At 36.4% G+C, this 16,037-nt stretch overlaps 1 protein-coding gene across 9 annotated transcripts in view; it reads left to right on the top strand.

Annotated features, from left to right (window-relative positions):
- DACH1 (dachshund family transcription factor 1) overlaps nucleotides 1-16,037 on the top strand; it is a 455,347-nt gene that overhangs the window by 400,312 nt on the left and 38,998 nt on the right. For all 9 annotated transcript variants that reach the window (XM_043504582.1, XM_038387906.2, XM_038387908.2 and 6 more), the window contains 3 exons: nucleotides 7,267-7,414; nucleotides 11,296-11,439; nucleotides 11,893-11,961. In XM_043504582.1, the coding sequence (XP_043360517.1) occupies nucleotides 7,267-7,414; nucleotides 11,296-11,439; nucleotides 11,893-11,961 (361 nt within the window). The remainder of the gene's footprint in view (nucleotides 1-7,266; nucleotides 7,415-11,295; nucleotides 11,440-11,892; nucleotides 11,962-16,037) is intronic.

Below are 16,037 nucleotides of genomic sequence, written 5' to 3'. Positions count from 1 at the left end.
GAGAGGATGTTGGTTAACATGCTTTTAAGAAGCAGCATAATCCGGAAGACTGGGTCCAGGTTTAGGAGTCAGGAAATCTGGATTCTACTTCTGGGACTACCACTGATCTATCATATGACCTTGGGCAGCTCATTTCACTATTGTGCCTCAGTTTCCCAATCTGTAAAGTGGGAATGATGATACTTACCATCCTTTGAGAAATGTGTTGAAATCTATGGATGAAAAGTGTTTTATATAAGAACTAAGTGTTATTATTTGCACATGAATTATTTGAGTGTGCACTTATGTGAAACATGGTATTTTTGAGTTTGGAGCCTCCTACACTTAAACAGATAAAAAATATTTCTATAATACAAGGTAAATATATCTAACAAAGTTGAAAAGAGTGAAAAGAATGTATTTCTTTTGTTTCACGCTAAGACACACAGTGAGTAAAAATAGGCAACAAATAAATACAGAGAATAAATATTTGAGTTGAGCATTGATGTATAGTAAAATTCTTAGTAACTTTTTTTTAAATAAATGTGTGTGCTTGATGTCTTTAAACAGCAAACTAATGAGTAAAGCATTCAGTATCAACAGGTTAGCTAATCTGGTGATTGAATATGAGAGTGTTGTACTACTTTATGATATATGACCAGGGATTAATTTTCTGAGAATACATTCAGATTGTCTTTCAGAAAATGCAGAATTCAGATTACTTTACTTGTTGTTGTTACTCGTGGGAGACTGGTACAAAAAACCCACAATGCAAAGAATCCAGACTTTTGTTCATGTCTTTTCCTATTCTGGAACCCCACTTTTTACGTCCAATCTCCACATTATGTCAAACAGCTTATTATCCTAAGAAGGCTGAACATGACTACTTCTGGATTTGATCAGTTCTCTCATTCACCCCACTGGCAGAGGCACCCTTCCATTTTCTCCAGGTTTAATCCCTGGCTACACAGTGTACAGGCAACATGGCCAGCCTAATGGATAGTCTCAGGAGACGTAGGTTCTTTTCCTGATTCTGCTACTGCTCTGTTAGGTGAGCTCAGACAAGTCACTTCATCTGTCTAGACCTCTGTTTTCCAATCTGGAAAATGGGGAAAATGATGCTTCCCTCATTTATAAAGATCTTTCTTTTCGATATACTGATGAAAAGCGCTTTTTAAGAGCTAGGTATTAGATTTACACTACACAATATGCACTAGTAGGAAAACATTTAAAAAAACAACAATTTTCAGTTAGCATATATTTGTCACCTCCATACAAGAAGTATGAATGGTTCTGAAAATCCATTATCAAGATTAAGTTATCAAGATTAAATTAAAATTCATTTTAATTATATAATATTCTGTCCAGGGTGGTGGCAAGTATGCTACTGAAAACATATTTAAAAGTAATTTCTTAGCCCAGTGATTATTGTATTGTAGACAAGGTTTTAGAGACTAGGGAACTGAACCCAGGTTTTCTATATTACACTTAAAGAAACAGACCAGACCCTCAGTTGATGTAAATCAGTGCAGCTCTACTGGCCCATAATTTTAAATGAATGCAAGGTAGGCCTACTCATCAAAGCAGCCACTGAAGTTTGCAGACTTGTTTTTTCCTGTTTCTCTAAATCTGCAGCTTTATTTTAAATCTTGTTTTGTGTTTTTAGGTCTAGCAAAATACTTACCAAAACATAAATAAAATGTTTAATTATTTGCATCATTGTGGAATAATTAACAAAAAAAGTTACATTTTTCTTAGTGTTTTCTTGTTATAAATTACTTGCATGTGTATGCAGCACCTAGAACAAAAGGGCTCAGTTCTGAAGAGGTACTGCTGTCATGCAAACAATAAATAGCTATAGCAATAATAAAATAAACAATAACATGTCCCATTGTTCTAAGCACTGTACAAAGACATAGGAAGACATAATCCCTTCTACATAACCTTCTTAGTGCTTCACCGCTTGTGAGTAATGAAGCCATCCCAAACTCACGCAAATAAAACTTTTGATACCAAACCATCATATATTCATCATATAGGTCAGAGAACTAACAGATTTATTTGGGCATAAGCTTTTGTGGGCAAAAACCCCAAGTACTCCTCGTTGTTTTTGTGGATACAGACTAATATGGCTACCCCTCTGATACTTTTTCATTTTGTTTTTCATGTTTCTATTCTTATAGGGATTCCTCAACCCTCCCAGAATGATCTTTTCTCTTATCCTCCCTCTCCAATCCCAATGTTAAGGACCATCAACAATAAATGAATACATGGGAAAAATCATTGTGTACAGCTAAGCAACATTTGTGGCAGGATTGAGGGTGGGGGTGGAATAATATGATTTAACTCACATCTGTACTCCCTTGATTCTGGAATCATAATTCAGAGTCACCACGGTTCTATCCTAGCCCTGCCTCAATGAATCTTTTATTGTTACACATTCAGGGATCACAAACATGGCCCTACCCCTCCACCATATCTCCTATACCAGGAAATCCCCAGATGCCTACTGTGGGCATGGGCAACTTTCCTTAGAAGCCATGCAAAGGGGCCAGTCCAAGGGGTTAGGATTTATCCAAAAGTATTACATAGAACATTCCATTATTTTGATCTTTAAATGTGTAACCTCACTCCTCTGATGTACATCTTTTCAAATTAATCAAACACACCAAATAAAGCATAGGAGTGTAATGCTTTTGCTGATATTATACTCAGTAAAATTAATGGTGATGTTTACATTTCTAATTGGGTGCCAGAGTAACCATCCCATTGTAATGAATGGGGAAGTTCACTCCTCTGTCATAGCTAATGTTTTTCTCTTGGTGTATAGAAATAGGAAGATAGCACTTCATCAGTTCACATTCAAACGGATACCTTCACAACTAAGAGTACTAGAAACTATGTTTTGGAAGTTAAATTAAGTGACATGGCCGCATAGCAATGCTGTATTACAATATTGTAATAATCTTCGGTAACAGTAATATTATTTTGAGCTTTAGGATCTGATTCTGCACCCCATATTTAGTACTTTCGATTGTAACTGTAGTATACAGTAGCACTCTTGTTGATAAGAATCCATTTTAAAGATAAGCAAAATGGCTTTTAAATATTCTCTTGATACAATTAAAATAGAAATCTAAGAGAAGATTGCAAGATAAACTCACTTATGAAAACAAAAGAAAAGACTGGCTATAAACCTGGAAGTTTTCTTCACTTCAAATAAATATGAGTCAATACTGCAGAAAAATATTTGCAATCATTACATCAGACAAAAGCCACAGCTTTGCTTCAGCAGTTTTTGCAGCCCTTTTTATTTGCTTTGTGCAAAATTCAAAAGAGTGAAATTTTCTTCACAAGAATATTAATGGAAAGGGAAAATCACATATACTTGTACGAATATGCATTTGCCAATGTATTCATGCTGGAGTTATTCAAAGAAAGCTCTTTTGCGTGTCATCTATTGAAAGAGCTCAGAAAAAAATGTCATGTGACTAAGGTTACTAATCAAACAGAGCGAATAGTGAATTACAAGTAGTCAATACCCAAAGCATTAGTCACGTTGAATAATTAGCAAGCAATCCAACGGTAGATATATGTTTTGTAAATCATTCACCGGATAATATTTAATAATGAACAATCATGTAAAAATCAAGGTCTGTTCATGGATAATTTGCAGACTAAAAAAGGAGCAAAGTTCTTTGAATAAATTGTTCACTGTCTTCACCCAGCCTCTGCTACAATCACATGTGTCAGTATAAAGCCTCAGGTGCTCACACACCTCTATGCTCAATGCCACAAGTTAAGAATGGAGTATACGCTCCAACTTTATATTTTCCATCATTTAGTGGGTTGTCTTAATTGTGTTCTTGTGTAATTGTTTCATACTTAATCCTAAAAAAGATATGTTACATTAAAAACATAGCAGATCTGACTATAGATACAAACAGCATGCCTTTCAGTTTCTACTAAGAGGGTGTTATTTTTAAGAGTAATATAATTTTCTTTATGCCAGCTTCAGAATTGATAACACAATATAGTGCTTTCTGAAAAACAATAATGGGTGACTTTGGCCTTATGGCTTAAGACTATGGTCAATATATATTATGTGAACTGTAGCCTGTCCTTGCAAGATGATGTACTCAGTTGTCCAATAGGATCATATTAGTTAGAAAAGGAAAGAAACCTAAACTAGTAATTTTTGTTGGAGCATTTTTCTTGAAGAATTTATCACTGGGAAATATTTTTAAAAAATTAAACCAAATAGTGGTGGCTTATAAATCACCAGGGAGAAAAGGCAATTATTTGTGAACACTTAGCATTTTTACATTAAAGTTAGAAAATTTATTAACAGTAGCCTAAAGGGGAAGAATTATACTCTGTTAGAATCTTGCTCCAGTTTATCCTCACTACATCCATACTGTATTAAAACCTGAGCATGTTCGCTACAATTATCATTATCCAACCTCCATAATAACTGGCCTTCCCTAAAAAAAATATTTTCTTTTAAGTCATGTCTTGTGTTTCACTGTATTTCACATTGTAATTGGCATCAAATTGATATTTATCAGGCTAGAGGATTACCCATAGCAAATACAAGGTGGACATATTTTATTTTGTGTAGTCTTTTGCAGATGAACCACTGGGAGAATTCACAGGATTTCACACAACTCTGAAATTACTATTACAGTTGTTGGCTCCAAGGTGTTTTGATGATTTTTAGATACAGTACTGATTAGTTGCCTTTCCCAGCCCCGTGCTGCATTAAATAAAGGCAGATATTGAACGGTATTTTTGCATTAAAACTGTCATTGGCAGCAGCAGCACTTTTGCATATGTAGCAGTTTGGCTTCAGTGCAGATTTTTGTTCACATTGGATGCCTACTGATGTGCACTAATTTAACTTCTAAAAATGGAACTTAATTTTGTATAGCTTATAAGTAGTCCCTAGTGGGTCTTGGCTCCAAAAGAAGCTAATATTTTCCAGACATAATCAGCAGCAACAAGTAATGTATTGCGATTAGATACATTAGCAGCCAGTATGGGGGGAGGGAAGGGTCGGGGAGAGGTGTGATGCAGAAATTCAGTGTAAATGTAATATGCTCTTAGCAGCTTCATATTTTGCACAGGTTCTTAATATAAAATTACATACATCAGCATGACAATTTAGTATTATTCTCCTTGTTTATTCATAATGATTGTTTCATATTTAAAGAACACCAAAATATTGTGTTTTGTCAGCCAAGGACAATGATAGTGTAATAGTAATTTATTTTAAACTGCTACTGATAATACAACCAATCAACACATTAAGTGGTGCCAACATTGGCATCTTGCTAAATAATCTCTAGGCTTTGCACTGACAGTACATCTTTCAAAGATAAGTCAACAAGAGCAATCAGAGCAGAAAATTAGAATTTGGTTTCTTAGAATTAAAATACAGCTAAACTAAAGTTTTAATTGGGGTGATCTAAAAGGGCACTTGATGTAATGATCTCTTTCATTTGATACTAATTGTTTGTTCCTGATGAAGAAGAAACATGTACATGAATATTGCTGAATTGAGTAAAGATGGCAGTTGCCTTAGCTGCTAGATTTTATTGTTAAACAAGATGAATTGTCACAGTGAGGGAGAGGGTTGTCTGTACCTTAGAAATTCTTTGTCTATTTATTTTGCATCAAAGGGACACCTTTTGTATAAGTTCACCTGATTTGGACTTAGGAATGATGTGGTTGATTTGCATGTTCTAGGCGGAGATAAATGGGAGGAACTGAGAATATTCTAGATTTCAACTGTTTGCTGAAGTAAGAGGAAAACATGGATCCAAAAAAAACCCAAACCTCTTGTTTATTGCCTCATTTGAATTTTTCATTGGTTCAGAAGTGTCCTTCATGTGAAAACTGTTTGGGTTGTCTGAAGGAAAAATGATTTCTTGTTTTTAAAAATTGGGAAAAAATTCCAGATATATGTTAAAAAATTAAAAATAAGACTCTGGAAAGGGTTTATTATTACTATTAGTATGTCTTTATTGGTTTGTTTGTTTGTTTGTTTTATTTTAAACTGTACTTAATTTTGAACATGTCTATGCAGTTTTATATTTAGTCCAATAGGGTTTTGTTTGGTAGCTTACAAATTTAACAGTACAATCATAATATCTTGTAGATTATTTTTGAACAGTTTTAACTTCTTTTCAAGTGGACTGTTTCAACTTTTAAACATATTTTTACGCAATTTTGTTATCTTTAGGTTGATAGGAATTTTCAAAATGTGGCCTGCATTGGTGCCTAAACAAATGTGTGTGCACAAATAACATAACGTACATTCCCATAAAGTGCATCAGGTTTCCTACCATGAGAACTTTACATTTGGAGGACTTCCCATTAAGTGCTGAGCTTTCTCAAGTCTTGCAGACTTCAGTGGGAGTTGAGTGTAATAATACCACGAGGGATTAGGCCTTGAATTAGACAAGATATGAGAAAACAGTTTAGGCAAGAGTGGGTATGAGGAGCATTGAGAAGAAAATGGGATGGACTGTTAAAACGTGTTTAAAAGAGGGATTTAAAGGAGTTCTTGACAATGGAAAAGCTAGCGGACCAAGCTTGCAGTTTGTCCTTTGCCTGGCCAGGGAGCTTGCTCTTTGGGACAGGTACTGTCTCTCACTATGTGTCTATAGAATGCCTAGTACCATCAGGACTGATCTCAGCTGGGACCTCTGCGGCTATTTTAATATAATTATTATACATATAATTATTATTAATAATAACAGTAATGAGCAGGGTGTATGGGTGATGTGCTGCTTCATTACATCCCTACTAGAGCTCCCATCAGGTCAGCTGGGAGGTAATTGCAGAAATTAAAGAAGCCACTTTCTGGAACAAAACCCAAAAGGAACTTTGAGTCAACTTCCCCTTTGGGAATGGTGCCCCTCACTGCTGTGGGGTGACACAGTTACATTTTAATCTTCAGGAAGAATAAATCTAGCTCTATAACCTTTATCAAGAGTTGTACACACAAAGGATGTGTTGAGTGACTTTGAAAATTTGGCCCCATGTGTTTTTACATATAGCTTGTCCATGTGTTTGAATGTGTTTCTGTAAAAATGTGCTGATGATAATAGGAAGGCTTATTAAGCTGTTATGTGCACCCACATAACCGTGACCTGGCAACAGGATTATTTTTTTACTTAAAATCTCTCATATCTAATCAAGAAAATACAACAGAAGTTCATTTATTATGTCTGCTGTTTTACATTCCCAAACTTTGCAATGTTCAACTTCATCTTTGAATAGGGCCTATTAAAGGTTGCCATAGACAATGCCAGAGCTCAAGAGAAACAGGTCCAGATGGAAAAGACGGAGCTGAAGATGGAATTATTCAGGGAACGAGAACTGAGGGAAACTCTTGAAAAACAGCTGGCTGTGGAACAGAAGAACAGAGGTATTTTACAAATGCTCTGAGTTTTTTTTATAAGCAGACATAACCTCTTTATAATTTATTTATCCAAGTTTAATTCTAATACAATATCTAGTTTTGAGCAAAATCCTTCTTTTACCTCATTTTATAGCGGAAGCTATGTGACTTCCCTCATTTTGCACAGCGGGCTTTGTACTCAGGACTCTCCCAGTTTTCAGCTGTTTGCTTGAATCCCTTTTGTTTCGACATATAATTAAGGTTTTATTGCAATATAGACAGAACCCTAGACTTTAAAGCAAGAAGGGACCATCATGATAATGTATTCTGACCGCCTGCCCATTGCAGGCCACAGTACCTCATCCAACGCCTCCTGTCGTAGGCGCATAACCTTTGGCTGAGTTACTGAGGTCCTCAAATCTTGATTTAAAGACTTCAACTTACAGATAATCTACTCTTTACTATAGTTCAACCAACAAGTGTCTCATGCCCCAGGCTACAGAGGAAGGCAAAAAATCTCCAGGGTCTCTGCCATCCTGATTTGGAGGAAAATTCCTTGCTGATGTCAAATATGGCGATCAGTTAGACTTCAAGGATGTAGGCAAAACCCATCCACCAGATTCCTGAGAAAGAATTTTCTGTAGTAACAGAATCCTCCCCCATCTCCAGCAATTGGAGATAGTTGCTAATAGCAGTCATGGGCTAGCTGTATGCCATTGTAGGCAGTCTCATTTTCCTATCTCTTCCATAAACTTATCAAGTTCAGTCTTGAAGTTAGTTAGGTTTTTTATCCCATTGCTCCCTTTGGAAGGCTGTTCCAGAACTTTGCTGCTCTGATGGTTGGGAAACCTTTGTCTAATTTCAAGTTTAAACTTATTGATGGCCAGTTTATATCCATTTGTTCTTGTGTCAACATTGACCCTTAACTTAAATAACTCCTCCCCTGTGTTTATCCTTCTGATGTGTTTACAGAGAGCAATCATGTCTCCCCTCAGTTTTCAGTTGATCAGGCTAAGTAAGGCAAGCTCCTTAAGTCTCCTCTTGTAAGGCAGGTTCTCCATTCCTCTGATCATCCTAGTAGCCCTTCTCTGCACCTATTCCAATTTGAATTCATCTTTCTTAAACATGGGAGACCAAAAATGCATACAGTGTTCCTGATGAGGTCTAACCAGTGACTTGCATAATGGTAAGAATACTTCCCTGTCTCTACTGGAAACACCTTGCCCAATGCATCCTAGGTTTGCATTAGCTTTGTTCATGGCTGTATCATACTGGCAGAACCTAGTCATCCTATTATGGACCAATACCCACAGTTCTTTCTCCTCCTCTGTCACTTACAATTGATAAAATAAGAAATCTCTTTGCAGCAGCTTGAACGGAGGACACTTGGATTCAAAATCAGTATTTTTATACCTTGAGCTAAACTGAATCCCATGTTAGTCTTTAAGGTGTCACTGGACTCCTTGTTGTTTTTGTGAATCCCATTAGTATCACTATAATCTTATTTCATGCCTCTCTCCACTAGAGGATGCAACTATTACACCATGAATTTCCCTTTTAAACAGAGGAGAATAAATAATTGAAGGCAATAACTATTAATAATAATCATGAGTGTGCATAGAATCTTCACTGTGACTATTGACTGGCAATTCAATACAATTACAGGACTAATACGAAATAGGTCTCTTTTTTTAGTGGATCTCAAATATTTTTTATAAACACTAGTCAGTGCTATGCTCATGACACCTCTGCTAGATAGATAGTATATCTGTTTTTCAGATAGGCAAACTCAAGCACAGCAGAGGGGTTAAGTGATTTCTCCAAAGTTACAGGTTTCAGAGTAGCAGCCGTGTTAGTCTGTATTCGCAAAAAGAAAAGGAGTACTTGTGGCACCTTAGAGACTAACAAATTTATTAGAGCATAAGCTGAGCTGTAGCTCACGAAAGCTTATGCTCTAATAAATTTGTTAGTCTCTAAGGTGCCACAAGTACTCCTTTTCTTTTTTCTCCAAAGTTAGACATTGAGGAAAACTACATGATAGGCCTTGATTTTGTGCCAGGTACTGAAAAAAAATGACTTGTATTGTCAGCACTGTGCCCTGCATACTCTTCTACTTTGTACCACTCTAATGACATTATTTCACTGGTATAAGAAGCTGGACCTAAGGATGAGGAGATATGATTGCTCTCTAAAAATACATCAGGAAGTAAACAACACTGAGAGTGAAAACCTACTTAAGCTGAAGGATGGTTTTGGTACAAGAATGGGTATAAACTGGTAAGGAAAAAAATCAGGCTGGAATTTACAAGAAGGCTTCTGACCACCAGAGGGGTAAGGTTCTAGAACAGCCTCCAACAGACGTTATGGAGGCAAACAACATAATTGGTTTTAAGATAGAACAGAACAGTTTTATAAGTGCTCTTGTATGATGGGGTTGGTTTTGATGGTAGGGTCTCACTTCCTGTTTATATCTTATGTTTCTAATGCTCATGCTTTGGGGCTTCAGTCACCTGGAGGGGACAGGAGGGGATTTTTACCTCAGAGTGTATTCTGGTGGGTATTTTTGGTCTCTTTCCTTTGAAGCATCAGAGATGACTACAGCTGAAGATGAGACATTGGACATGGACAACCAGGGTATTGATCATTCTCCCTCTCAGTGCTTGGTTGACTGCTTCTTGCTCACATGCTCTGGGTCTAACTAATCACCTTATGTGGGGTCAGGAAGGAATTTTTTTGATCTTCAGTGTTAGGCAACCTCCTCTAAAGTTTACCTATTGTTGATTGGGTTAATGTGACAGAAACCTATGTTTACTTGATCCCCACTGATCTAAATATTGTAGGTGTTTCTGGGAACATCAGTTAACTGAGCTGCTGCTGTATATAATAATGATGCTATTTTCTTTGTCTTGTTTACTGTACCCTATATTCCAATCTGTATGTTATCCAGTTAGTCACTCCTCTGGGTGTAGTGTTTGATCAGGTAGTAAAACCAGGATAATATCACTTTTATGAGGAACTACACAATAAGACTTTGCTAATTCTGTCTCTGTCTGCTATGGCCACATCTACAGTGTGTCAGCCATGATGTTTGAAAGGCACTTGCAAACTATTTATAATGAAAATATTAAAACCATGAAACTACTCAAGATGTATTTAGCTCAGATTTTGAATATCATAAGATGATAAGTCTATTCTCATGTATTAGTGGTATATACTAAAAACGGTACTGTGTAGTTGATGCTGCACAAGATATAGTGTGTTGCAGAACTATTCACAACTTCTTCAGAGGTTTGTTGTAGCTTGGACTGGTAAACAGAACTCATTACACCTTACACTGCTGCAACAGGGTCCTCAGTTCTGGAATCAGGCTCCCTGAGTTCTGTGGCACACTGGTTTTAAACTCTGGGAATGTGAGCTGGTTAGAAACATTGAGAAAATGAGGATTTTTATTGAATTCTATGTAAAAGTGTTGATTGTGTGGTACTTTTAAGGTATAATTCTGTAAGCCCATCACATGCAGAGCTCCAGCTGAAGGTGTGGAGGGTTCCTAGGATTGGGATCTTAATGTTTAATTTCATAGTACCCTTTATTTTGTTTATGTTTTTTCATACATTTCAAACAGTTACCTAATTTCCACTTCACTACAGGATCTTGAAGTCAGTTAGGTTTTTTATCCCATTGCTGACATGCAACAAAGATCAGGGTGCTTTAGTGCAGAATTTAGTGCAGAATTTAGAATTTCAGTGTGTTACACACCCTCTTTCTTGAGGCGGGGAGGGCATCAGTGGTAAGGGAGGAGACAGATGATAGTGACCCAGCTATATTATTTTTAGGAACCCATAATAAGTAGTAACTGTGTAGCCAAAATCTCAGAACCAAATGTGAATGCCCTGATTTTTCTCTCCCAGCAATAATTCAGAAAAGGTTAAAGAAAGAAAAGAAGGCAAAGAGGAAATTGCAGGAAGCGCTTGAATTTGAGACTAAGCGGCGGGAACAAGCAGAACAAACATTGAAACAGGCAACTTCAACAGACAGTCTCAGGGCCCTAAATGGTAAGAAGTCAGCTTTTTGCTTCTCTGTAATTAACCTTCAATTCAAGTGGTGAAATCAGTTGTTATATTGGTCAGAATTATTGTTGTGATGCAATAGGGAAAATTACCTTTTACTTTCCTCCATTTCATTGCTTCTCTAGTTGTTGTGATGCTTTTTTTGTACAGTATGTGTGAGCAAATATTACTTCACTGGAGAGAATGCCCAAACTCGAACAATTTTACATTATTAGCTTGAGAAGTCAATTCTTTGCTTTTCTCTTTGCTTAAAAATCTCTTCCTCATTAATCTTCCCAGTCTAAAAAAATTGTCCTGGCCTCCAGTCATTGTTCAACATTAAAAAAAAAAGGGACAAAGGTTGATTGTATTTTAATTCAGCATTGGAGCAACAGGTTGTAAAAAAGGCTACAGGAGTTAAATAAAATATGTGTCAGTCTTACCTTTCTCTGCTTCTAGACTCTCTGACCCCAGAGATAGAAGCTGACCGCAGCGGGGGCAGAACAGATGCTGAAAGGACAATACAAGGTAGGCATTTGCAAAAGGCTATAAATCTAGATCTTACTATATGAGTTTTTCCTCCACTTTAGCCTGTTATTCAAGCATGTAGCCTACCATCTGGGCCACATCAAAACAAGTTCAAACAAGGTCAAGTTCATCTTGCTTGTTTATAAGAGAGAATTCATTCTGTGCTGATAGATTTTCTTTAAATTAACAGGTCAATTCTGTTTATATAAAGCAAGTGAAGAGGAATAATTAATTTGAAACTATGCTGGATTGAATCTTAGCCACACTGAATGCATTTTTGTGAATATGCAGTCACATCTAGGATAATAATGTTTCTTAAGGTATATTTGAAATACGTTGAGCCTTTTAACCATACCAGTGAAAACCTGGATTAACCTGTGAGTAATATTCAAGGTGCGATGAGAACTTCATAGCTAATATTCAGTGGCAGTTACTGGAAAGTGTGTTTCAATAAGCTACTCCAGACATTAACAATAAATAAAACTGTGTACTCCCCTCTTGGATATTTCATTTGCCAAATGTTCCATATCCCATTATTTTCATTTTAATAAAACAAATCTGCTGAGTAAATTTATACTTGGAATACTAAAGGGAGCCATATTACTTCCTCTGTGGAGCTAAATATATGTATATACATATTGCAACCAGCAAGATATTAGTAAAGAACAAATTCTGAAGGTAGCATTTATGTTATAATGTCATCTATAATCAGTGAGCTAACTCTACCAACATGAATACTAAACAACAGAAATAGCATTTGTTTTCAATTTGTTTAAATGAAGGTGTATTTTTCAAAGGCAAGCCTAAAATGATTAGCTGCAGTAATCTCTCTCTCAATTGCCTTTATTTTGCCTTTTAAAGTCAATCATCATAACTGTATCATTTGACATCTTTTTGTCTGTATTTTAATCACTTTTTCTAACTCCTAAAGGGTTGTGGCAAACTTTCCACAAAGAAGGCATTGGCATTATGTTCAAAAGGCAAGAAAGCTTAAATTAATAAAACAAGTTCAAACAAATTTAAAACAGACAGGAAGCCCTTACAGAAATGTATATGCATATTACACACAATAAAACTGTTAAAAGTTGTGGTTGCAAAGTCAAGCACTCAAAAGTTAGGAAATGCCACAATTAAATTGCATGTGCAAGTAAAATTGGGCCCTGTTGTGTGTATGCATTATGATACAGTCTTTAACATGATCAAAATCTGTATTTTCCTCATTCACTGTACAGGATGGAGAGTGCTTATTCAGAGAGCAGGTATTCAATATTTTATGTTATCCTCATGTTGCAACCTGTGACCCCATATCTTATTTACTGCACACTATTCAAAACCTGTTGTGGAGGCAGAATTGTTTATTTCATCATGGAGCTTCTCTGTTATGCTCATCAATATAGTATCTGAGTGCTCCACAGATTTATCTTCACAACTCCCCTGTGAGGTGCAGGGATTATATTATCCCCATTATAGAGATGGCAAGCTGAGGAACATAAAGTTTTAGGCTCTGTCTATACTATACTAGCTTATGTCGGAATAACTTGTGTCACTCAGGGGAGTGAATAAATCATCCCTCAGAGTGACATAAGTTACTGACGTATGCACCGGTGTGCATAGTGCTGTGTCCTCGGGAGAGCTTCTCTTGCCAACATAGCTTCTGCCGCTCACAGAGACGGAAGTAGTTAAGCGGATGGGAGAGCTCTCTCCTGTCAGCTGAGAGAGTCTACATTAGAGAGCTTACAGCAGCACAGCTGCACCCCTGTAAACTCTAGTGTAGCTGTAGCCTAAGTGTACACTAGTTTTGGGTTCCCTGTTTGAGACAATGGTGTGTGATTTTAGAGTACTCCAGTTTTTCTTAGCACTTTATCTATTCAAAGCTCATCTTCCATTCACCTGAGGTGTAGTTGGGGCACTCAGCCCAAAGATATCAAGTTGGGCATGCATAAAATGAAGAACATATAATTAATGGCCACCTGTGAATAGTTTAGTTTAAGAGCCTTGTCAACATTATATAGGAACTCCATGGCAGATGCAGGGATAGAAACCTATTCTCCAGGGTGGCATTCATTTTTTTTTAATTAGGAGACCATCCTTTTTCTTTCAACAATTCCCTGTCCTTTTCTAACTTCTGCAATAAAGAAGGCTGATGTCCTACAAATAATAGCCTCCTTTAGTACAGAACATTGACTCTTCCCCAGAACACTGTCCAGCCGGTGCACTGAATGGAGTCCCATGATAAAACTAGTATGTGATCATGTAATATAAGACTGTACTATAATGCATACACTTAATTCTGGCATTTCCTAACTTTTAAGTACTTGACTTTGCATCCTTGACATTCATTTAAATAGTGGAGGGAGAAGGTAGGTTTTCTGTAATTTCGTAGGCTTTTAAAAAAGCAAATTGAAACAACAGAAATTTCATCATGTGGCATCATATTAGCACTCACATGGTTCATCAGTGGGGTTGGAACATTCAGATCCACTGCTACCTGAGCTAACTGATAGTAGTAGTAGATTGTCATCCTCTATGTGGACCTACAACAAGAGAAGAATGAACAAAACACTTTGCCAGTAGGTTTCACAGATATTTACTGACCACAGAGGAATGTTCAGAGTCAGGAATTTTCGATTCAATCAGGGGTGGATTGATTTAAATCAAAGTGATTTAAATCACCAGTTTTAATCAAAATGTAAATTAACATGCAGGAAACTTTGATTTAGATTATAGATTTTAGTCATTTTTGCACTTTATGTTTTATTCATAAAGGTTGGTTTACAACCATTAAAACATGTCGACTTGCTCTAAATATAGTGTTCTGGAATCTATGAACCTGTGAACTTTGCACTACATTTGGTGCTTCTTTTTGTTAACCAGAAGGATACACTATATCTATACACTTTCATTTAAGCAATTATATAGCTTAACATACAATTATTCATATTCTTAATATTCACATTTTTAGTTATTTTAGAAAATGGCAAATGATGTATTTCTTATTTACTAGATGATGATTATTTTTTGTGATTTGGGTCAAGCTCTATTAAAATCAATTAAAATGCACTAAAACAGCATTTACAATTTATTTATTAAATAAAACTAGCTTAAATGTGCAGGAACCATAAGGAAAAAAAGTGTTGTAAAAAGTTTATCAGAACATATTTGGAATTTAAAACTACCTGATTTCTTAAACAAAGGGAGAACTATCTGTAGTTAGTGAATGGAATTAATTATTTCTAGTCACCATGTCCTTCAAGATTTTAGAACCTAGTTTTTACTAGTAGATTGGATGATGAAAACAAGCTGTCCTGTTTTTTCAAATTCCACTTGGTCTTAACTTTGAACTAGTTGTAGTTGAACTGAACTAGTAGAATAAACTGAAGTGAAAACAAATCTCTCTTTACATGCAGAAGAGGGTTCTGCTATCAAAAGCTGGCTTAGCATTTCAACAAACTCTGGTTCCAGGTACTTAGCCAATAACTACCATTAGTTCAGTGATCTGACTTTCTTTAAAACATGGCAGCAAATATGTACTTAATATTATTTTTGTATTTAATTTAAATTATTTTAAGATTATGATAAGTTTAGGTCTTAACATAGATTGCCATATTCAAGTTTAATTTTAAATGCATTCATTTTTAAAAATGCATATTTAATTAAAAATTAAAAATCTGTTTTAAATACATCTGATTTAATTTTTAATAACCAATTATTATTTTTTAAAAAAAATCATTGGTTTGTGTTCCACTGGATTCAATTCCAGGTTCTGGAAGGGATTTTTCTATAGTGGTCACACAGACTTCTGCCCTGTTCCCATTGGCTGCAGAGCCTGGGGAGTGCACCCAGGCCATGGCCCTACCTGGCCCACCACAGTCCAGCTTGGAGCAGGTGCTCTGGTGATGACAGGGATAGGAAGAGGGCAGGGGTGGGTCATTGCATTGGGAGGGGCCCAGCTACACTCTGTGGTGAGAGACAATGTGCTGAACAGGGGGATGGGTTAGTCCTGTGGGACAGGAACCATTGTGAGATGAGTGCAGGCCCCCTGGGGCGTCACCCCCTGGGGGGCAGGACCCAACCCC

This window comes from Dermochelys coriacea, chromosome 1 (genome assembly GCF_009764565.3).
Source record: "Dermochelys coriacea isolate rDerCor1 chromosome 1, rDerCor1.pri.v4, whole genome shotgun sequence".
Taxonomy (NCBI): domain Eukaryota; kingdom Metazoa; phylum Chordata; order Testudines; family Dermochelyidae; genus Dermochelys; species Dermochelys coriacea.
Note: the sequence above shows the minus strand (reverse complement) of the source record. Positions and strands in the feature narration are given on the sequence as shown.